This window comes from Meriones unguiculatus, chromosome 2, assembly GCF_030254825.1.
Source record: "Meriones unguiculatus strain TT.TT164.6M chromosome 2, Bangor_MerUng_6.1, whole genome shotgun sequence".
NCBI classification, from domain to species: domain Eukaryota; kingdom Metazoa; phylum Chordata; class Mammalia; order Rodentia; family Muridae; genus Meriones; species Meriones unguiculatus.
The window spans coordinates 55060991-55083800 of NC_083350.1; the positions used below are offsets into that span (position 1 = coordinate 55060991).

Consider the following 22810-nt stretch of genomic DNA (forward strand, 5'->3'; position numbering starts at 1 on the left):
CAGGCCAAAATAAAGCAACTAGCCACAATGTTGAGCAATGGGAGGAGCCAGAGGACAGAAAAGAGGGGAGGAGCCAGAGGCAGGAAATGAATGGGAGGAAAAAGGGTGAGGAGAGGAAGAGAGCTGAGCTAGGAGGAGATCTTGGAACTACGTGGAGAATGAACCAGACCTAAGATCTCACAAAAAACAAGTATAATGGGTAAAATCTAAATGTTAGGAAACTATGAGGGCTTGGAGGTTTAGGAGGGAGTAACTATTGCCCAGCATTGTGTTCTAGGTTAACTAAATAAACCCCAGTGTCTGTGTGGTGATTTGGTTATACAGCTCTTTAGGATTAACAGCAGCTTTACCAGAAGATATATTAATAGTAAATCCTAAATACAACAAATGTCACCCAACTAATCTAAGTACCCACACCCTTTAAGTCATATTTTATCATAATTTGGTGGGGGGGAATAAGCTCCCAATGATAAAACTTAAAACCTAAAAACTCCCAGGTCAATTACTGTTTCCTTAAGAGAGACTCTTAAACCTGCCCAGGAGCAAAAGACAGCCTCCTGTGGGCAGACCTGAGACTGGCTGCTGCTGCAGTTTAACTGAGGGGTAAACACGCATGGCTCCTTTTTACTGTAGCTGGCTCAGCTTGGCTCAGCTCAACAGCCATGGTGGGAAGGAAAGGAACTGGAGGCAGACAAACCTCTAGACAGGGTTTGTTCTAAAACTGCATCTAAAATAAAAAATTGCCATGGCAGAGGGTGTTTTAATCCCTTTTGGCTTCATTTTGGCTGTCATAATCATGGATCTGGTTGCAATATGTTTAATGGTGATGGTTCTTCTCCATGCCTTCTCCAAGAAAGTTCAAGGAGAAAATGGGGGGAAAGCTAAGGATTGGGATACTAAGTTACAGACAAGAAAAAGGAACACTCTTCCTAATAATTAGATTAATAACAGCTAAAATTCAAAGCTATCTGGTTGCAAGATACTTGTCAGCTCTTTCTGGTAAGGGTCCTCCAATTCACTGAAACATCAACTAAAATAACCAACTGGGATTTGTTTGTTACAGCGTAAATTAGCACAACTGACCCCAAACTTAAAATTTTCTTGTCTCTCTGCTTGATTTTCATTTAAAGGCTTTGAGTTACAATGATACTGATTTGAATATATATATGTATTTGAACAAGTTGGTAAAGGCACATTGCCTTTCTTCCCAACACAAAGTAAAAAGAAACAGGCAAGTTTCTGAGTTCTGGATCAAGTTTATTTACATAATAAAAGCCAGGATGTTAACTCTTGCTGTTTAGCCATTTGCAGAGATAGTCTAAGATTTAAAATGTCAAAATTTTCCTTAAGGTTACCATGTAAATTCTTTTTTCTTAATAATAGATGTTATGTCCTTATTGCTCTAAAGGTTGGATTCACATCATTTTAGGTTTATGTAAAGAGAGATAATGTCACACTGCTCTGGAAACTGCCTTATCCTTTTAAACGTGAGACATTTTCACAGGGGAAAAATGTTAGTCATGCCTATGTAAAAAAGACACAAGAGGCTTAAAGATGGCAACATACATACCAACCTAGTTTAGTCCTAAAAATTCAAAAATTATATTCATATGTTTAAAAAACAAAACTGTCCTTCTCATATAAAAAGGGGGCAATCCAAAAAAATAGCCACTATCAATGTAAACCCCAGGTACAAGATGCCAAGGGTATGCTTAAATGCTAAAGGTAAAAGGGAGTTTAAATAAAGTTTGGCTATAAAGGCATAACTGCCCATTCTGTATATAAATGGGGATAAGACAAATAGCCACAACATATATAAAAATCTAGGACTAAACCTCAAAACAGGTACAAGATACCTATGGTATGCTTATATTCTAAATTAAAAAGGAGTTTATATAAAGTTTACTTAAAACATGCATTTTCTATTGCTCAAGGCAACCAGCTTGTCTCTCTAATGGGAGGCTTCTCTAGGGAAATAGGTAGCAGCTTGGCCTAATACAACAGGCACACTAGAGCCCAAAAAGATATTTTAATCTATCCAACCTTGTTTTGATTTCAACATGATAATGATTGTATGTTCAATAATAATGGTAACTTATATTGCTGAACCCTTTACATTGAAACAACTCTAAAACTAACTGAGAGATTAAAAAAAAAATGTCTCCAGCCAACCTCAACAATACTTGGCCAATAAATCCTTGGCTATAATATCCTCAAAATATATTATGTTAATCTTTTAATTGCATAGATAAAATTGGCTTACAGTTTAGTTTCATCCTGTACATCTCATACATTCATAATTTTAGAACTGTATAATGCTTTGAGAAGTTATATGTTTGCAGAACAAAAGAACTGGACACCAGGGATGCTGGATCAAACCTGACAGGATTCATCTTTCAGCTTGCTGAGACATTGACACATCTGCTCCAGCACCTTGCATGTTCCAGCATTCTGCTTATTCCTGCCTCAACTGCTTTAATTGCTGTTTCTCATCAAAGCCTGCTCCCAAAAGAACTTTGAAGAAAGCTACTAATCTTAATTGGTCCAGCATTTTAGACTGTTCCAAGGAGGACTTTTATTAAGCCTGAAATTTCTCAACATTCAAAGACTGGACCACAAATGTTATTGCTTGCTTAATTAACCAATTTTCCCCAATTTTCTTTGGGCTCCCTAATAGGATTTCTGCATGTCCAGAATGTCAGCTAGAAGAAATCCATGAGAACGATGTCCAATTTAAAGGGGGCTGGGTATGTTTTTGGTTGTTTTCTATAGCTATGAAATTTTATTGTCATTGGGAGATGTATATAATTATTAATGGTCGTGTTTAGAGTAAAAAAATATTATATTCAGGAATTTCTCTCTTTTCCTTTTTTCTGTCTTTCTTAGCTAAGGAGAAAAGGGTTTAAAAAGATAGGAATATACAGGGATATCATAGGAATAAGAAAAAAGGCAGATTTTTTAATCTACTCAACTTAGGGTTTTATTTGTTATTCCCAAATAAGGTTAATTTTAATTATGGTATAGGATTTTGCACATGGATGCAAAAATAAGTATTTTTGATACATTGGTATAAGCTTTAGGATATTGATACAAATTCCAATACTTTTAAACAGATATTAAAAATGGGTTAAGGTTTTAGGTAATGCAAGTTATTTGCTACTTATTGAACTCATAGTCATGTTAGACACTAGTCTAATTTATCACAGGAGTATGCATCCTAGGTTTAATAGATATGATTTTGTAGACAGATCGATTACATAAAGATAGGTAGTCTTCAAAAACTTCAGAGACCTACAGAATATGGCATTTAAAAATGTTTTTATTATTTTAAATATTCTTTGAGAATGAGACAGGTCATCTCCTTGCAGCACCCTACCTACCTCAAAGAAGATGATGAGCATCAAAGAACCTCCAGATGGAGATGGCTTCAAATGTGGCAAACAAGCCACTTGGGTAAAGAAAATACCCTCACATCATGACAGACAGAATTCTGCCAAAAATGGGCAAGCTTAAATGCAGAACAAGCCAACTGCTGAACTCTGCCAAGACAGGGTAAGCAGGTCCTAAATAGTTCCTGCTTCACATTATGTCTGTCAAATATTCTGAGCCAGAAGACTGAAGATGATGCTACAACGTTATAAAGAGTTGTGGGTGACTGTTCAGGCACCAAACTGCCTCTGTCAAATTTTTATTTTTTTGGAAGCTGCTAACATGCACTTCTTATTTACTCTAATAACTAATTGTATTCCTTCTTAAGTCTCTGATGGGGTTGAAGACCAAATAGTTATAGTGTCACAATTAAGCTTGAGTTGTTTAGAAGTTAAGAAATCCTTTCATATAGATAATACCAATAAGGATAAAAGTTAATTTAGGTATAGAAATTAAAACTTGTCAAGATAGATAGGATAATCAGATACTTTCCCCTAAGTTGCTAAATACACATTGACTGGACATTACACATGTAGATTTTACCTAACAGTTTTCATAATTTCATAATTATTATTGTATTGAAAGAAAAGGAGCCTTTTATTGAACTTAAAGGGGGAAATGTTGGTATAATGTTCTTTTGAAATGTATGCACCTTACCCTTGTTGATTCAAATACTGATATCTCCTCCCCACTCTCTGGTTTTAATCTGGATATTGCATTGTGATACTTATTCTAAGCATCCTGTCTCAACTTTGTGTAAACAGGCCAAAATAAAGCACCTAGCCACAATGTTGAGCAATGGGAGGAGCCAGAGGACAGGAAAGAGGGGAGGAGCCAGAAGGCAGGAAATGAGTGGGAGGAGAAAGGGTGAGAAGAGAGCTGGGAATGCAGAGCTGAGGAGCAGAGATCTTGGAATGACTTGGAGAGATGGATTGGACCTAGGATTTCCTTAAAAGCAAGTATAATGTGGGAAATCTAAATGTTAGGAAATTATGAAGGCTTCGTGGTTTAGGATGGAGTAACTATTGCCCAGCATTGTGTTCTAGGTTAATTAGATCTTCCTTTGTATTTGACTTGATCCTTCTCTCTTGCTGATTTCAATGTACTTTTTTTGTTCTCCACACTTACTCTTTTGACTAATGTAACATGGGGAGCTTCTTTTCTGATCCTCTTTATTTGATGATCTATCTGTATGCTACTTGGATTTCTTGACAGGCAACTCTTCCTTTAGATTAGAAAAATTTTCTTCTATAATTTTGTTGAAAATTATTTTCTGTGCCTTTGACTTGTATGTTTCTGTCATTACCAGTTTTGTTTCATTTTGGCTTTTTATTCTCTTTATTCAATCTATTTTCATATCTTAATTTTTTTTTTTGGTAGTTTTATTCAACTAGCTCTACTCAGCTGTCAGCAGACAGCTGCCTTGGTGTTCACAGCTGGACCTGCCAATGGCTCCACTTTCGCTGACCACGAAGTGTCTGCTCTCTTCTGTTCTTTTCCTTCCTGTTTCCCACTCAGCTCACTACTAAGAAGCGGGAGAGGAAAGGCTACCTAAGACAGACTTTTATCCGGCCTCCTGTTGTGACCTCAGGGAAGGCGGCACCGGAGGTCTTCTCCCAGGGAACCCACTCACTCCAAGAGCCTCAGCCGCTGAGAAGCGCTGTTTTGGATTAACCACAGTTTTTCCTCTTCCACAAATCAGTCACAGCCTCAGCGACTTAGGTTTGATCAGTCTTAACCACAAAGTCCCAGTTGTAGCAGTTCCTCAGCTAGACCACAAGGGGGTGCAAGCTAGAGTTCCTCAAAGCTTCTGGACGAGGAAAGATCTGGTCCAAACCTTCCTGAGCCAGTGCTCGTAGGACTCAATGACTGGTGCTAGCTGTTTAGCAATTCTTTTACTCTGGAGAGCAAGCAAACTGAGAGGGTCCAATGGCTGCTATTCAGGAATGGAATTATCCTATCCCTTAGCATCTTTGCTTGTTTACAGGAAAATGATCATCAGGTATGCTTAACCTACAACTCAAGCAATCCGGCACACTTACTTCTTTTGCTTACGTGTATGTGTTGCATACGTGTTTGTGTGTGCACAGGTGCGCATTCAAGTGTGCACGTGTGCACGTGGAGGCCATAATTCACCCTCAAAGTTGTCCCTGAGGAGCGAGCCAACTAGTTCTCCTAAGACAGGATCTTCCGTTTTTACCTGGAGTTTGCCAACTGGACTAAACTGGCTAGCCAGCAAGCCCCAGGAATGAACCCCTGTCCTCACTTTCCTGGTCTGGGAATAGAGGTGTACACCACCCCGGATCGTTTCTTGTTCGTCTTCTGAACCCAGATCCTGATTACTGCACAGGAGGTGCTGAGCGACGCCACCCAACAGCTAACAGACGGTAGGAGTGTCTAACACCTGCCCAAACCCCAGAGGTAGGGGCCTCCTCATCTGTTTGTTTGTTTGTTTGTTTATTATTTATTATTGCTGGGTATTGTACAGACCTGCCTCCTGTGCTCCATCCCTTAACCAACTGTTCACGCTGTCCAAAAAACCCAGGGGGGTTTGCCTCAGGTTGCTCACGGTCAGAAACTATGAAACAAGAAGCCCTGATGCTGCAGGGGGGGATGGTCACATCTCCTCACCACGCAGGCTTCGGGCAACCTCAGCTCACAGCGCACCTACATCTCCTTTCAAAGCCTGGTGTGCTTTCTTCTTGTTTCCCGAGTCTGGGTTAGCTCACTTAATAGACTTTGCAGATCCACCCTATATATATATATATATATATATATATATATATATATATATTACAGTCGAATTAAATTTCACTGTGGTATGTATAGCATAGTTTGATTATCTGTTCTTCTGTTGATGGACATCCAGGCTGCTGCTACTTCCTGACCACTGTGAATAATCCAACATTAGACATGGGCGTGCAGTTACACCCAGGAGGCACATGGGTTGCATGATTCTGGTTTTTCTTTGTTTGTTTTGAGAAAGCTCCCCGCTGCTCTCCATAATGGCCGCACGCACTGCTCTGCCCACACATCCTCACTAGCATTTGCTTTCTCAACCTCAACCACCCCGACTAGGAGGAAATGAAATGAAGGCGGAGGAACACGTGCCCCAGTGTGTACTCGGAGGTCAGAGGTCAGTGAGCAGGGACTGGTTCTCCTTCTATCACGTGAGTGTCCTAAGGATCAAACATAAGTCATCAATCAGGCTTTGTGGCAAGTGCCCTAACCACTGAGCCATCCAATTCACAGGCACAGGGATGGAATCTTAAGGAACTTTCCATTTGTATTTTCATGATGGGTAAGGATGTTTAGTACTTTTTATAAGTATTTATTGGCCATTTGTGTTCTTTTAGGAACTGTCATTAGTACATACACCCCCTTTTTTCCCCTCAGCTGCTTGTTTTGTGTTTGTTGTTTGTTTGTTCACTTTTGGTTTCATGGGTTTGGTATTTAATTTCTACAGTTCTTCACATACTCTAGATATCAATCTCCTACCTGAGGTTTTGCTATTAGAGACTTTCTCTGGTTTTATAGACTATTTACTCTGGGGATAATCCCCTTGATGAACAGAAACTTTAAAAAAATTAATTCTAATTTTCCTGTGTGTGTGTGTGTGTGTGTGTGTGTGTGTGTGTAAGTGCAGACAGAGGCTGGCCGTATAGGCAGTTTGAACTCCTTTACGTGTGCTAGGAACTGAACTCAGATCCTCTGACACCACTGGGCCATCCCACCAGCCCCACAAGCCGAGAAGTTCCCACTTCAACAGTCCCATTTCTTGCTTCCGTGCTATCTTGAAGTAGTTCCCATATTCCCCTCTTGCAGTTTCAGCACTGCAAGTCTTAGTTAAAGCCTGGTCCACTTTTAACTAATCCATTACCAGACTTGCTCTCTTCAGTGTCTGCGTTTCACGAGCTGAAGTCCCAACGAATGTAAGCTTAGCACCAGCATCCCTCCTGCTGGCCTTCCTGACTCTGGATGTAAGTGACCAGACACGTCCTGCCCCTACCAACCACCACGCCTTCCCCACGTGACAGACTGCAGTCCCTGGAACTGTGAGCTAGAGTAAACCTTCTCTAAGTGATTTTTTTTACCAGGTAGTTTGTTGCAGAAATGAGACAAGTAACTAATACACACTGCCTGGCTCGGAGTCCCCTGATGACAGGCACCTAGCTATACCCAGCTCCTAGGTACACGCCACCATCACGTATGGTGGGACAAGCTTATAATTCCAGGACCAGGAAGCTGAGGCAGGTGGGTCACAGTCAGCCTGGGCTATATAAATAAATCTTGGGGGGCGGGGCGGAGAATGGGTATGGTGGTTAGGCGACAAGAAACCCTAATGCCATGTCATTGAATCTTGGAGTATAGTAAAACCTAATGCAAATACTTTCTGATTGTATTAGTTTCTAATGAAAACGACTGGAAATCTTCCACACTGAGGACACTGGCTATATTTCCCCATACAGCTGGCATCCTGAACTCAGGTCTGGGCTCCAAAACCAAGACCCCAAGGGAAAAGACACGGGGAAAGGAAGGAGGGTAAATCTAGAGCTTCCTGTGTGGGTGACTAGAAAAGAATGTGTTCTACAGGAGTGCCCAGTCTCCTGACGTCAGGGCAAGAGAGATGTCATCTATGAAGTTCAGACCTGAGAACCAGGGACTGAATTACCGGAGTTCACAAAAGAAATCTCACACTATCATTTTGCCTTGAGCCACCTTCGCAGCTCTCCTGGGCTGTTAGGAGCTCACAGGCTGGACACCCCTGCCAACAGTGTTATTCTGAGGTACCCGGCTCTACCTGTCACCTAAAGAAGGCTCAAGCTGGAGCTAACGGCAAAGCAGTCCAGTCACCCGTGGCAAGGCACAGGGACTTCATTCTAAACCCAAGTCCTGGAGATGCCCAGTTGGCCTTCACTGGAGGCTAGGCTGTTTCTGGGCCCTGCGCTTCTCCAGCTGCTCATGTCCAGAGGGGCCACGGGGAGAGGGCGGAGAGGAGCAACCCCAGAGCTGGCCCACCTTCTACCCTGGCTCCTCCCCAGCTGGACTCAGGCTCCCCGTGGGGTCTGAGGCCGGCATCACAGGCCACCACCCCTTGCAGGTTCCCTCGATTTCTTAAGCTTTGGTGCTCACATCCACTGAATGCTGCCCGGGCATCGATCGCCACCCCCCCAAAGCGCTGACGTGTGCTACATAAGGTCAGTGCGCAGAGAGCGTCCATCACTGGCCCTCTCACCCACCACCAGTGGAAAGCCCCGGGGAGCATGTGCCGTGAGTCTAGGGGAGGTGGCGTCCACGCAGAGTCCTCCGCCCCCAGCACCTCGGGGACACCAGCAATAGAAGAGGTCTCAGTAGGCCCGGGTCCCACTCACACAACAGAGGCGAAGAAAGACACGTGCACTGTCCCGGGTGGTTTTGTCAGGTTTTTCTTTCTTTTTGTTTGTTTGTTTCGCTGCATTTTGAACACTAGGGCTTTTTTTTTCAAACAGCACACGGATGGTCTGCAGAGCGGGACCAGGCTGGGCCGGTGTGAAGGTCCCGCCCACGGCAGCTGCCAGAAGAGGACCCAAGCCCTGCCCGGTGGCGCGGCCAAGCGTCAGGCAAGAGCGGCGGTGGCTCTGCGCCCCCGGCCCGCCCTGAACATGCGGGCACCGGGAACTCAGCTAGGGGGGACACAGCAGCTTCGGGAACACTGGAGAAGTCCACTTGAAAAGGGGTCGGACGGCTCTTTGGAAAACCACCTCATCTTTGAGGGTACACCCCTTGGCTTAGGTCTCCGCTCCCCAACTTCCCGACACTCTTCGAGAGTTTCAAAACACAAACGGAAAAGAGAGGAAGAAAAACAAAGAAAAGAAAAGCACACATCTTCGGGGGAAGGTGTTCTTCGCACACCGGAGGCTGCGGGGCTCGGCCGTCACTGCACCCGCTCTGTGAAATTCTCCGGGAAGACGCCCCGGCATTTCTCCAGCTCCTTGTGCTCGTTCCAATCGCTCTCCTTCACACCCATGAGCCAGCCTTCATCCTGAGACCAACAGAGCATGAGTGACACCCCACAACACCCCCCCGTGCGCTAAGACCCCTGCAGACCTGGGAGGAGCCAGCCCGCCTGCTGCGCTGAACCCTCTGTGCCTGGGCGCTGCGCTGATCTAGGCCTGAACCACGCTCTCCGTCCCGGTCCACCTCCATCCGCAGATGCATCCCTCCTAGAACCCAGACCCTCGAGACAGTAAAGGGCCAGGACCGGCCACACCCAGCTGCCCCTGTCTCCTCTCACAGCCCTTACAGGAGCCGAGCCTCTCCCTGTTCTGGGATGGGGTCCTAAGTGAAGCCAGGCTATAGGCAGTGACGGATGACAGCTGTCACGGGTTAACTACACCACTGTTCCTCCCGGCAGTCCTGGGGACTTACAACACCTGCCTCAGCCATAAATATAAGCTGACATGGTGTCTGATGGTCCAGGCCGATGTCAGGGGATCACGGACACATTCCCTTGTCCCAACAGACCATCTCCTCTCCTCTCTTCTTGTCCCTACTTTCCCCCTCTCTGTACCTCCCTTCCTCCCCACAGGCTGAAACTTCCTTCAGCCAAGTGCTCTGTCAACTCTAAGAAACCTGGAGGGTCTTCTGAGTCCTGTGTGTCTCCCTGGAACGGGGATTCTGAAACCCTAACAACTTCCAAGAGGACCCCAACTGTCCTCCCAAGTCCTCAGACTTCTATGACCAGCCAGACGGTTCCGGAAGTGCTAGCAGTCAAGAGCTTCTAGTCAGACCTGTTAACACAGGCCTGCACGCCTACCTATTCTGGAGGTGGGGGATGGGACAGGATGATCACAAGTTCAAGGCCAGACCGAACTACAGTGAGTTCCAGGTTACCTGGGGACAATTAAGCGAGATCCTGACCCCAAATCAAAAATACAATGTGGCGGTAGAGCATGTGGGTGGCCCTGGATTTAATACAACACTCAGCATTGGAAAAAGACAAAAACCAAGAGGGAAGTGGTTCCATGTGAGGCGGCTCCACCATCTGCTGTCTAGCCTAATAGCCTGCATTACAGCCCTGGGTCTACATGGTGGAGGGAGAGAAAGGACTTGTGTAAGGTGCTCCTTGACCTCCACCCACGGGCTTTGTCACAGGCACGCAAGCATGATCGCACGCACACAGGCACAAACACACACACATATGCAGGCAAGCGCACACACAAATAAGTGATAAAAGTAAAACCTCCAGCAGCTGTGTTGAACGTTTAGACACTGGGGGAGCTGCTCATCGCCTACATGCCGAAGAACCGTTCAAGTTGAAAAAGTAAAAAAAAATTAAAAAGAAAAATAAACCCGTACCCTGGAGGTAGAGGCAGGAAGGTCAGAATTCCAAGACCATTCTCAGCTGCGTGCTAAGTTCCAGGCCAGCCCCAGATACACGAGACCCTGTCTTAGCGCAAGTCAGAGTCTCACGGTGTTTTAAAAAAGTTTACCATCTTCTGTTCGGTTGCAGCCAAAGCTATCCCGGAACACATTCGAGCCACAGGTCATGCTGCTAGCAGGTCCCGAATCCATTCTTTCACACCCTCCAATTCCAACTTGCTGTTTTCCTTCAGCACTAGCCCCCACAAGGGTTTTCTCTGCAGGCCCTCCCAGCTGGAGTTAGGGTGGCTGTCCCAAAGCTGGACCCTGCCTGGCAACCGCCTGGGTCTTTGCAATTCCATCCTATCATTATCTGCGCTGTTATAGATTGCTGCGGTTTTACCGGCCTTGTATATATCCTCACTCAACCCCTCCAGGACCCATATACAACCTCCTTGTTGGATGGAGGCCAGGGTTTACGCTTCTCAAAATCCTACCCCCTAAAAAGACCTACTGAGGTGGTCAGGAGATGGGGCTAGAGAACTGGCTCTGTTAGCAGGTCCTTTAAAATGTATTTGAAACATTAGAGACTCTGACAAGGTCTCACGTATTTGGGGCTGGCCGGCAACTTACCGTGCCGCTGAGAATGGTTTTGGAATTCCGATCTTTCCTCAGCAAAGTTCAGGGGGTCTGAGTTCCACCCCAGAACCGATATAAAAAAGCCAGAAGTAGGGGCATATATTGAACCCCAGCACTGAAGAAGTGGAGACAGGCCGACCCTCTCCCAAAAATATTAGGTAGATACCTCCTAACAAACAAAAACTACACACATACACACACACACTACAGTGGGACTCCCTACAGCTCAGCCCACACCTACTTAGGGTGAGAGGTCAGCCATACAGAGTGGAGCCAGCCCAGAAGGCCAATGTGAGCCTGGTGCTCTGTCACTGTAGGCAGGCAGCCTCGCGGCCAAGACCATGGCAAAGACAAGAAAGAAACTTAGATGCAGAAAGTTGGCAGGGCACGTGGAAGAAAGGAAGAAAATACAACAGACAAGAGAGGCAGGGACAGAGGGGATCAATGAGCGGGAAAGACGGAAGTGGGGCAGGGAGAGGAATAGAAATAGGATGAAGGGAAGGGAGCCACAAGCGACTGACAAGCTAGACACGCCCTGCTCCTGTGGGGCTCTGTCGCCCCCTGCTGGCCACATCCACCACTGCGTCAGCCTAAGGATTCTCAACACCCTGCTAGACTCACCTGCTCCTCTGGGTTCTGAAAAGGGATCACCAGTACCACGTCGCCAGCTTTGAGTTGCAGCTCATCAGTGTCAGTGGCTGTGTAGTCGTGCTGGGCTTGCACCTGCAAGAATTGGGAGAGCGTGTCAGGGGGCTGTGTCCCCATGACTCAGGGCTACACTCTGAGTGAGCCACAGTCTCCCGGGCTGAATGTCTTAGTCAACAAGGGTGACCCTGGCTCCCAAGGCACCTGGGACAAAGGCTGCAGGGTTAGCTAGCCTAAGCTCACCTTGAACATAAAGCCGGGGGGCAGGTCCAAGCGCCCAGTCCCACCGCTGCCTTCCACGGCACCGTTCACCGTTGCTGAGAAGGTTTCCACCACCACAGCCGGAAGAGAGCTCTGGAGACAGGGGATGAGTCAGCTGCAGCAATGGCAGCTCGGGGAAAGCCAGGGCCACGGGAGGGAAGGAGACGTGTTCACGTCCAGTGCCAAACTACCCTGCCCTGTGCTCTTCCAGGATAGTGCCAGGATGGGTGAGGAACACAGGGAGGCTGCAGGCAGGCAGAGACAGACAGCACTGGACAGACAGACAGCAGGGGGAAGAAAAAACAGGGCATGGTCCCTGCCATCTTACGGAGGCTGCTTCACTGGCCGCTGTCTCCCCTGGCTCCTGGGCTCCACCCACCACCTCGGAGGCCTCTGCTGGCTGCAACATAAAATGCCAGCAAGGGGTCAGACTCAGAGCAGGGTGCCAGCCATGTCCAGGACGCACTGCAGGAGGGCAGCGTGCAGGTGGGAGGGCCACAGGTATTGGCCTGGCTGGCCTGGAAACGTGCCTCTCACAATCCAGGAGCACCCCGCAGGCCAGGCCATCCCTGCACAGGAGGCAGCTAGAGAGAAAACGCTGGCTGACAACGCAGCGGCGAGCGAGTCAGAGTGTGTAGAGAGAATGGTCTGCACCTTCGTGAGGGGCACACTACCATGAATGCTGCCCCCACCTCTGCCTTACCTCTGCCTCTAAATACCCCACTCTGTCCTGCCACTCTGCCAGCCACGCTGGCCCCTCACTGGAGCCTGATGGATGGCCTGGACCCACCATGTATGCACAGATACGGCGTCAGTGCCAGCACTCTACAGTAGACCACAGCAAAGGCTCCACCACGGGCTAACCTCTGTCAATGCTCAGACTCGGCCATTGCTGAGCGCTGGACCCTAGTTCCTCAACCCTCCTGCCCTCCACCTCCTCAAAGGCAGCCACGAAGAGAACTATCTGTTCAACACGGTTAAAATGAAGATAGGCCAAGAAGATTCTAGGAAATGCCTAAATAACCTGTTGGGTGCTTGAAAATGCCCCTCCCCCCCACTCTTTGGGTTGGGGGAGTTCTCTGCGGTAAGAGAGGTAGGGGAGGGTAGATGTAACTTGAGCCATGAGAATCCACCCTTGGCTCCCCCTAGCGACGCCACCCGGGGACTGCCAGGCCTTTTCCGTACTGCGCATTTCCTCTGGCTCTCTGTCCTCGCTAGACCCCAGAGATGGGAAGAAGCCAGAAGGGAACAGGGAGGCACTTACTTGGGCAGGCCCTGGCTCAGCCGTCTGGCTGGGCCAAGCCACAGCAAAGGTGCCCTCAGCAGAAGTGGGCTCCCCGGAAGGCAGGATGCCAGCTTGACTCTCTGTGGGCTAGTGACAAGCCACCAAGATGGGGGAGGGGTAAGAAGGCCAGGTGGGAAAGGCATATTGGACAAGGGCGGGAGACAGAGAGAGGGTGGTCTTGAGTGCCCGCATCAACAAGGGATGTACCTGGGGTATCGGCCTGATCAGAGCTGTGTAGGGTCAACCGCCTCCCATTCTTCCAGTCCTGCCTGCCACTACATGTGAGATATTGTGTGTGGAGGCCAGAGCTGCTGGCCCACCCATCTAGAGTGTCTTCTTCAGTCACTGCCTACTTCGCTTTTTTGAGACAGGGTCTCTCCTGAACCTGGTGTACAGACTGGGTAGGTTTCGGCTAGGCTGGTTGGCCAGCAAGATCCAGAGACCCTCCCCTCCCCCACACCCCAGCTCTGCCTTCCAGGACTGAGATTACAAGAGGGTAGCACCACACCTGGTACCTTTTTTATAAGATTTGCTATTTTTCCCTCCTCATGTATGTGTAGGTGTGCCTATCTAAGTGTGTATTGCCACATGTGTGCAGAGGCGGGCAGAGCCTAGAAGGCCTCAGACCCCTTGGAACTGAAATTACAGGCGGTCGCACACCATCTGATGTCTGTAGCGAGGAACCCAGTCCTCTGAAAGAGCAGGAAGTGCTCTTAACCATTGAGCGACCTCTCCAGCCCAATGCCTGGGATTTTTACCTGAGTACTGAGAATCAAACTCAGCTAGCACTCTAGAGAATGAAGCGCCTTTATAAAAACTTTGAGGCTCCAGAGTCCTGGCTACTGTGCTGCGCAGCAGCGCCTGTTTGCCACACTGACACCCCTCCACCTTCCTGGATTGTGTCCTGGGACCCAGGTTTTATTATCACCAATTGCTGGGCGCATTCCAAGTGTGAGTCTCTGTGTCTCTCCGAATCTCCATGTCTAGGGATCCCAGGGGCAGAGTCCCCAGAAAAACAGCCCTCCAATACCTCCCTGTCCCTGTCGTCAGGACTGTTTGACTAGTCTAGATGACCGTCTGGCTGCTTGTCAAGGTAAGCACCAGCAAGACCTGAAACCTAACCAATGGAGCACCCGGTCTTGAGCTAACAAGGGGCCCATTCTTACGGTCCTGATAAGGGGCCGTGTCTCACAGGCCCCCCCGTGCAGATGAGCATGGATAAGGGAGTGTGCCATACGCAGACTGGGTAGATTGGGCCTGCGTACAGAGAAGCAGCCCCTAGCGGAGAGGGCTCTGGTGCAGAGGAAGTGTGTGGCTTACCTCCCAGAGGTCCCATGGGATTGGCTGAGTGCAGCAGTAACAGGAAAAGGACAGAGTTAGTTCACAGGTTAGAGACAGGGTAGCAAGCTCACCCAGGTGCCCCATTCACAATCCAACACCCCAACCCAGGAGGCTCCAAGCTAGGCCCTGAGGGCTTCAGACCCCAGCTCAGGGTGGCTAATGCAGGGGCAGGATGCTGGAATGACCACAGGCTGCGAGATGTGTCCTGAGTGAGAGTTCCCCAGCTAGCCCACACCTGCCCCACATCCAAAGGAGGTGAAGAGGGCTGAGGGACAGGACACGGGGCAAAAGGCCTCATCCCCAAAGACTTGAGCCTATGCGGCTCATACAAGCACAAGGCCTGGTCCTGAGGCAGACGGGCCACGCATTGGTGGGCACAACCAACCTGACCAGAGGGTGTGGGTGCCTTCACGGGGCTGGCCACGGGCGGAAGGGGGTCGAAGTCCAGGTCTAGTAGACTGGCCTGCTCTGAGAGAGGCCCAGGGGCCTCAAACTTGGTGGCGGCAGCAGCAAAGGAAGGAAGCAGTTAGTAACAGGTAGGGCCTATGCCTTGTGCACACAGAGGAAAACAAGTTCACACACACACACACTCACACACACACACACACACACGATTAAGTACTGTCCACAGCTACACAAAGTAGTATAGATAGGCTCTCCCACCTATGTTAAGATACCTGATCCCAACTAGGACATCCAACAACTGGCCGGGCTTTTTTTTTTCCAGCAGCCAGGATGGGATTACACCCATCTCCTCTGCCCTTTGCCCTCAACAAGCTCATCTGATCTTACCCCTGTGTATTAAAAGCAGCACGAGGCTGTGGCCCGGGCTGGACATGCCCACCTCAGTCTCAAGGGCCTCACACTGACACCCACCGAGTCACCCTCTGGGACTGCCACTCAGCTCCAGGGATGTGGAAAGACTTGGCAGCATACGTGTGCCGAGGGCGTCTTCAGCATGGCATCCCATGGATGCCCTGGAATACCTGCGTTAGCTACAGACGACAGGCCCCGCTACCTCCAGATTCCCTTTGAGGGAACCCAGCTGCAGCCAAGCAAGATACATGAAGCTAATCCTCCACCAACAATATAAAAAGCTCCGATGTACCCCAGGCTGGCACATCGTGGAAGGTGTCTCTCCCCTGCCCTGCAAGGGAGACCCCTCAAACAACTCAGTAGCAGCTAAGCAGGGTAAGAGGCTGGGAGGGTACGGCTAGTGCCCGGGAGAGGACAAGCTGACTCAGCGAAGCTGCAGTCTTGTTTGGCTTACGGGCTTTCTCCTCAGAGCCTCGGAAAACTCCACCCCAGCCTAAGCACGGACATGGCTCAGGGTGCCCCAACCCCAGCCCTTAGGGGATGGCAGGAGGACTGTGACCCTACAAGCTGGGGTCAGCAACTTCTTACTTCCGATTGCTTTCCGCGGGAGCCCAACTCTGAGAGAAGGTGCCCCGGGCCTGTGTCCATCCCAAGAAAGGCTGGAAACTTTGTGATGTGGCCTGTGACTCTTCAGAGGAGCCTCTACAGTCCTGGGGACATAAGGGCCGGACGACCCGCAGCAGGAGAACATGTGATCCCTTCCAATTGGGCCAAGCCAAGGGCAGCCACTCCCAGAATGAGCGGACTCAGACTGACCCTTAGGAGTTTCCCTTCTTTTCTCCCAGTCCAGCCTTGTCTGAAAGTGGGGCCGGGGATGTCACAGCCTCAGGACTGTGAGGTGCCTCCCACCCGTCTGAGGCCGAAACCCTGTCCTACAGCCACCATCCTTGCCCCTTCCACACTTGTCAGACAACAAGCCCAGATAGCAATATTCCCGAAATGCTATACGGGGAGGCCTGCACTCAGTGGCTTCACTCATCTCTCAGTCCTGCCTGTGGCAAATGACTCCTTCCCACGCAAGACCAACAGAACGAATGGGGGCAGGCTGCTCACCACATTACACCTGCTGGCACCAGGCACCGTGGATGATGTGAGCCCCCACCCCCACCCTGACCCATGCAATACCACCCAAAATGCTGTTCCACCCCATGACAGCCTGGTAGCCCCGGGTCCCTGAAGACGGACATAGCAGCAGCAGGCAAGGCATGCAATGACATGGGGGACGGAGGACAGACATACATGCAGCATGACGGGCTCCCTCCGACACATGCCATGCAGTAAGCTGTAGACTGGGTCCCTCACCAGGAAAGGGGGGTATGTGCCCTCACGGGGGGCATTTGAAAAGCAAACGAGATGTCACAGTAAGTAGCTATACCATCTCCGCCCGGCATCTGCTATCTCCTGGGCTAGCCCTTCTCTCTCATCTAAACACGTGCTGGTCAGTTGCCCGGGGAACCTCAAGGTGCGGGCAGGTCCCTCAGGAAGGGAAGGGTCCCAGCAACAAACTAGCCTGAAGATTCTCAGCCCCATTCCCACACTGCCCAACCCACCTGCCTCGGCAACACCTTCCTGCAGAGAGGGGCTTCGGTGCCACCGTGCTGCCCTTCCACGGGAGCCAAGGGCACACCCTCTCTAGGTCCCATTCTCCATTCCATTCTCCATTCCAAGTTGTCTCTTCGCACTCCGCCCTCAGACCCTGTCCCCCTCCTCCAGGTATCAGGGTGGTACGTTATACGGAAGGCAGAGGCTAGAGACACCTGGGAAGCTTTCTAGAAACCCCTCCACAAAAGGGAAGGCTGGGAGGCTTAAGGCCAGCTTGAAGCAAGGAACTGACCACCCCAGGCTGGTCTGACTCTGTGTCAGCATCCTCCAGTCTTACGATGTTTTGTTTTGTTTTGTTTTTGTTTTTGTTTTGTTTTTTTTCACCAAAAAAGGCACCTCCATCCGAGGGTGGGCATTTCCTGACACAAAACAGCAGCCCTGACAGGTGGCTTTCTGCATCTTGGTCATTATAGTATCCAACAGGGCTCTGCCTGGTTCTTGCCTTTGTAAGCCACCTGCATCACTTAGTTGAGCCTGTCTCTTAATCCTTCTGGCCTACTTCTGCTGTCTCTAGCTAAAGCAGTGACTCTGTGACTCCAAATGTCACCTGCACAAGGAAACATCCCACGACTGCCCAACCACTCCATGTCCCCGTTATCACTGTGAGATGTCTGCGAAGCTGACCATACCGCTGAGAAACAGGGAAGACCTGTCACGTCCCCTTATCCAGACATGGTGCATGCTCTGATGGATGGGATGGATGATAACAGAAGAATGATGGAAGAACGAAAATGGATGGGTCAAAGATGAAGGTCCCAAGCCCATCTCTCCAGCCAAATTCTTGGCTCTTGAGAAGAAGCTCAGAGTTTCGGGGTGAAGGATGGAAGGCCACGCATGCTCCAAGAGAAAGAGTGAGATGAGGGGAGAAGACTGGGCCGCGGTGGACACGGCTGACCTGGGAGGGGGTGGTCACGCTGATCTCGGGGACAAATGCGTCATCAAAAAGGCTGAGAATCTGCTCCCGCTTGATCTCCTTGGATGGGGTGTGTTTGGGAGGCGGAGGGACGGGTGGGCCTTTCCGGAGCTGTGGGCCAGCAAGGGGGGAGCGTGGGAGGCATGGCAGAGCACGGCACAGGGAGACAGAGACAAAGCCATGGTTAACTTAGTCAGTCACTCCCAGGCCACAGCCCCACCCAGGCCACTGGGGAGAACAAATGAGTCACTGCTCCCCTAAACAGACACCAAGATAGGACACCCCAAGAGAACAGGCCAAGACAGGAGGTCCAAAATCACTGAGCAAAAAGAAAGCAGAAAGAGGGAGGAGACAGAAGTCAAGGGGTAGCCCTGATGTGCTCCCGTAGCCGACTGGGGGAAGATCTACCCCGCCTACCTAGGCAGGAACTTGGAGTTAAATAGTGCCTCTCCTGCCCTCCCACAGACCTTCCCTCCACCCGCCTAGGCTGTGACTACCCAAAAGGAACCCCAGCTCAGGCTGTCCTTAGGCAAGCCAGCCTGAACTAGGTCCCCGCAAGGACCTCATGTATGCAGACCAGGTGAAGGAGACCCTCATCTTGCTTTCTAGCCACTTCCCAGGGACAGAGAAAAAGACCCATGAATGGAAGTGTGGCCAGCACTGGCCTGGGAGCCAACCTGACCAATGGGCAGTACATTGTCCAGGTGCAGGTTCTTACTATCTCTTGGCATCACTGTCCATTTCCCCACGAAGGGAAGTGAGAGGGCTCATTCCTTTCAACCCCACCCAGCTGCCAGTTTAGGGACCTCTGCAGAAGCCCAGAGGGCTTGCCAGAATGAGACAGGATAAAGATGACTGAGGCCATGGTCCCTCCGACCCCCACCTTTCTTCATTGAGCCCATTCTCTTTCTTTTCCTTTGATGGCCTTGTGAGGCCATCTGAGAGGACTCTTTCCTCAGACCCTGCCAGAGAAAGGGCAAGACCTCCCGGATCTCGAGAGAAACTGGATACGCAGGGGCCGAAAACCCAGAGCAGCTATCTAGGGAGGAAAAAAAGGTGAAGAGTCAGGGAAACAGGGAGACAGGAAAGGGAGGTTCTGTACTTCCACGGTTGGGAAACAGACCAGGGCCCCTGAGAAAGCTGAGGTTCTGTGTAGGCCATGCAGACTCAGGTCGGATCCCGTCCTCCATGGAGCAGAGCCTTAGGCTCAAAACCTGTTCCGGCCCAGGCAGGGATGATGGGGAAAGGGAAGAAGATAAAAGCAAAGTAAGAGGAAGAGAAGAAGAGAAATGCACCTAGAGACAAACAACGTGCCTACCTGAGACGGGGACTTGGGGATGGCGGCCCCGGGTGAGGCCCCGCTGGCCGGCTCTGGCTCATGGTTCACTCTGATCTCAGGGGTAGCAGCGGGGGAGCCATCTGGAGGAGGTGAAGGGCTCTTGTTCCCTTTTTCGGGGGCGCTGTCACTGTAGAAGAAGGACAAAGGGGGAGTGACGTCAGTAGGACAAAGAGCTAGAGGACCCGGAGTAACCTGTGAGCACCTGGTGGGTGCAGACGGGGAATTACATGTGTGTATGCATGAGCTCCATGGATCCACATGTAGAGCTGTGTATATATGTTTGAGCTCCATGGGTCCACACGGGAAGCTGTGTGCCCCATGGCCCCATATGTGAAACCTAAGTGTGGATGTGAATCCCTTTATGGAACCCTGCGCATGTATACAGTGGAAATAAAAGGACAGGCCATGCTCCCGTGTGGCTCGTAAGGGGCTTGTCTTGGAGGCAGGGGTATCCGAGCGAGGACCAGTCTCCTCCCCGCCTGTGCCGCAATGCCCAATGTTCACAGCACAAGCAAAGCCAAACACCCTAGAGGCAAAGTGAGTCTCTCTCTCATCAGACAGCAGCCTGTTCACCCAGCCTGCTCCCCAACCTGATCCACAGACGCCTGTGCCGCCTCCCGCCGCCTCTTCCCAACCGCACAGACTTTCGGGAGCCCTCACTACCTCTAAGCTTTCCTTCCCAGGGTTCCGCAACTTAGCCCGCACCCTGCAGAAACATGGCCAGGCAGAGCTGGCTGGAATAAAGACTGGTGGGTTCACCGCAAGTTGACAGCTGAGCGAGTGCGAAGTCCTGAGCAGCAGGACTTGGTGACACGCAGGGTCAGGGATGCGCCCTGTAGCCAGCCACCGGGCATACAGGGGCAAGGGATCATCCGTGCTTGCAAAAGATGGTAGCCACCAGTCACCAAGGGTCTACTTAATTTAAATAAATTAGTAACACCAGCGCAGCGACCAGCCGCACAGTGGATGCAGCTCATCTGCTCACGAGCCACAGGAAGCAACCAGCTACAGTGGCGGCATGTGAAGATCTACTACATTCTAGGACACTACAACTGGGACCCCAGGTGCCTGGCCTGGGGCGGTCATGTTTTATGGGGGTGCACTTGCCTCCTTAAAGAGTACAAAGCAATGTAAAATACAGGCGATGCGGCTCCTCGTTCCCGCTCTGTTCCTCTTCCACCCGTGTGCTGCGGTCAGACTTTCGGGTGTATACAGAACAGGGCTACACTAACCATAAACCACCTGCCCTATACCTCCTACCTCCCTGGTATCCCAGGTCCTCCATCCCCTTCTTACACATGTCCCCAAGCAGCAGGACACACGGGCAGGTTAGGGGTTAGTGGACCCTTCATCAGGGCACAGGACACAAGGCGCATGCGCAGTCAGGGCGGGGCCTGAAGGCCCATGGCACTGCACTCCCAGCGGTACCTGTTCTTCTTTCTGCGCAGCCGTGAGAACAGTTTAGTTTTCTTTCTGTGGGGATGGTGGGGGTGTGGATGCTTCATTTGGAGGAGGAGCCCGGGGAAATAGGCCTTCCTCCGCCACCTTCTCCTTCCTGTCTGCTCAGGGGCCTCTAAGAAATGGCCTGTCCTCTACCTGTCCTTCAGCCTTACCTTTACACCCAGCCTGTTATGGACCTCCCCACTCTGCCCTCAGCCTGCCCTGCCCTCAGCCTGTCTTCAGCCTTCCTCCTTCTGCCCCTCCCCCAGGACTTTCCTCCTCTCCTCAACCTGCCCTTGATGCCCACTTTCTTCACCTCTCTCTCTCCTCCCCTGCCCTCCCAGGACTTGTCCTCTGCCCTTAATCTGCACCCCATTCCCCTGTCTGCCCTGTATCCCTGCTGGCCAAGTGCAGTTGCTGACAGATCCAGGAAGGCTACAGGAGGCCAGGGTAAGGCACCAATGGGCACCTTAGTGGAGAGAATGGCCAAGAGCCTGCTCATCCAGTCTGGGCCCCACAATCTTTCCAAGTGGGCAAGGTCTTTCTAAAGTGACCACAGACTCCTATCTGTCCTCATTTTCCCCTCCCCTCCCCTCCCCCATGGTCCCCAGAACACCTGTAGGCTCCTCTCTGTCAATTGCATGCTTTATTTGCAGAGGAGAAAAAGGAATGAGGCTATCACTGAAACCCTCCAAAGTTCCGCAGCAGACCAGTTACCCAAATAGAGATTTTGCAGAACAATGGAATGATGTTAACGGCGCTGTCTACACGCGAGCAGAGCGTGCACCCACTCAAACTTATACGAATGTATGTGGTCAACGCCCCACACCCCCACTCTTCACACACACACACACACACACACACACACACACACCAAGAAAGGGCACAATCCCAGACTGTAGGTTGTTTCTGCTCCTCCCCCTCTTGGTCTTCCTCGGGAGACAGGATCTCCTGGCAGCTGCCCAGGAAAGGCACCCAAGGACAAAGCGCCGGGGCACTGCCACTATCCTTGGACCTTACCTTGAGCAGGAGGCAGGAAGGCCTGCACGGAAGCCAGGAACCACAGCCCTGTGTCAACAAGGAGCTCCGTCTCCACCCTGCCCTCTACTCCACAAAGGCTCGGAGCTGCAGGCTCCCTAGCTACACTCCTTTCCCTGCAGGGCTGCTTCCCTGATGGCAGGAGGCAGAGCCTGGAAGGTTCCCAGAGGCCCAGGGCCAAACCCGCGGAGCCCACAGGACAAGGAAGGGTTTCAGGTGCTGACCATCAAGTCGCAGGGCCCCATTGGCCTCTTCCTCCCCACTTTAACCTACCTGGGTTGGGCCTTGACCGTGAAGGTGTTGCTCCCGTGTTGCTTCTCTAGGCTGACCAGGACATCATTGAGGTTCTGATTGAGCTGCGGGAGGAAGTGAACAGAAGCAGGCTTGGACAAGGACCCCTTCTGCAGGCGTGCCTCCTCACTCCTTACCCTACCTCCAACAGGAGCAAGCTCCCCTGACCCCATCAATGAAAGAGGATACCGGCACAAGGAGCCCCACAAAGCCAGTGCCATGGAAACCAGGGGACATGGGCTGTACCGCCAACAGCTACTGTTTCTGGGAGCCATCTTTTCTCTATTGCTGTTTAAGGGAATATCTTAATATTGTTGGAGGGGCCCTCGGAGCGCTTGTGCAGCACATGCGAAGCCTCGGGCTGAATCCA

At 50.4% G+C, this 22810-nt stretch overlaps 1 protein-coding gene across 13 annotated transcripts in view; it reads right to left on the reverse strand.

Moving 5' to 3' along the window:
* Positions 1 to 8839: 8839 nt before the first annotated feature.
* Bin1 (bridging integrator 1) overlaps positions 8840 to 22810 on the reverse strand; it is a 57420-nt gene continuing 43449 nt past the window's right edge. For 3 of the 13 annotated variants that reach the window (XM_021662748.2, XM_021662747.2, XM_060377504.1), the window contains 10 exons: positions 22423 to 22505; positions 19651 to 19798; positions 18315 to 18443; positions 15327 to 15434; positions 14921 to 14944; positions 13580 to 13687; positions 12644 to 12715; positions 12298 to 12408; positions 12031 to 12132; positions 8840 to 9451 (listed from right to left, as the gene is read on the reverse strand). In XM_021662748.2, coding sequence (XP_021518423.1) covers positions 9344 to 9451; positions 12031 to 12132; positions 12298 to 12408; positions 12644 to 12715; positions 13580 to 13687; positions 14921 to 14944; positions 15327 to 15434; positions 18315 to 18443; positions 19651 to 19798; positions 22423 to 22505 — 993 coding nt within the window. In that variant the 3' untranslated portion in view covers positions 8840 to 9343. The remainder of the gene's footprint in view (positions 9452 to 12030; positions 12133 to 12297; positions 12409 to 12643; positions 12716 to 13579; positions 13688 to 14920; positions 14945 to 15326; positions 15435 to 18314; positions 18444 to 19650; positions 19799 to 22422; positions 22506 to 22810) is intronic. The other 10 variants (XM_021662756.2, XM_021662753.2, XM_060377507.1 and 7 more) reach the window with 5 other exon arrangements.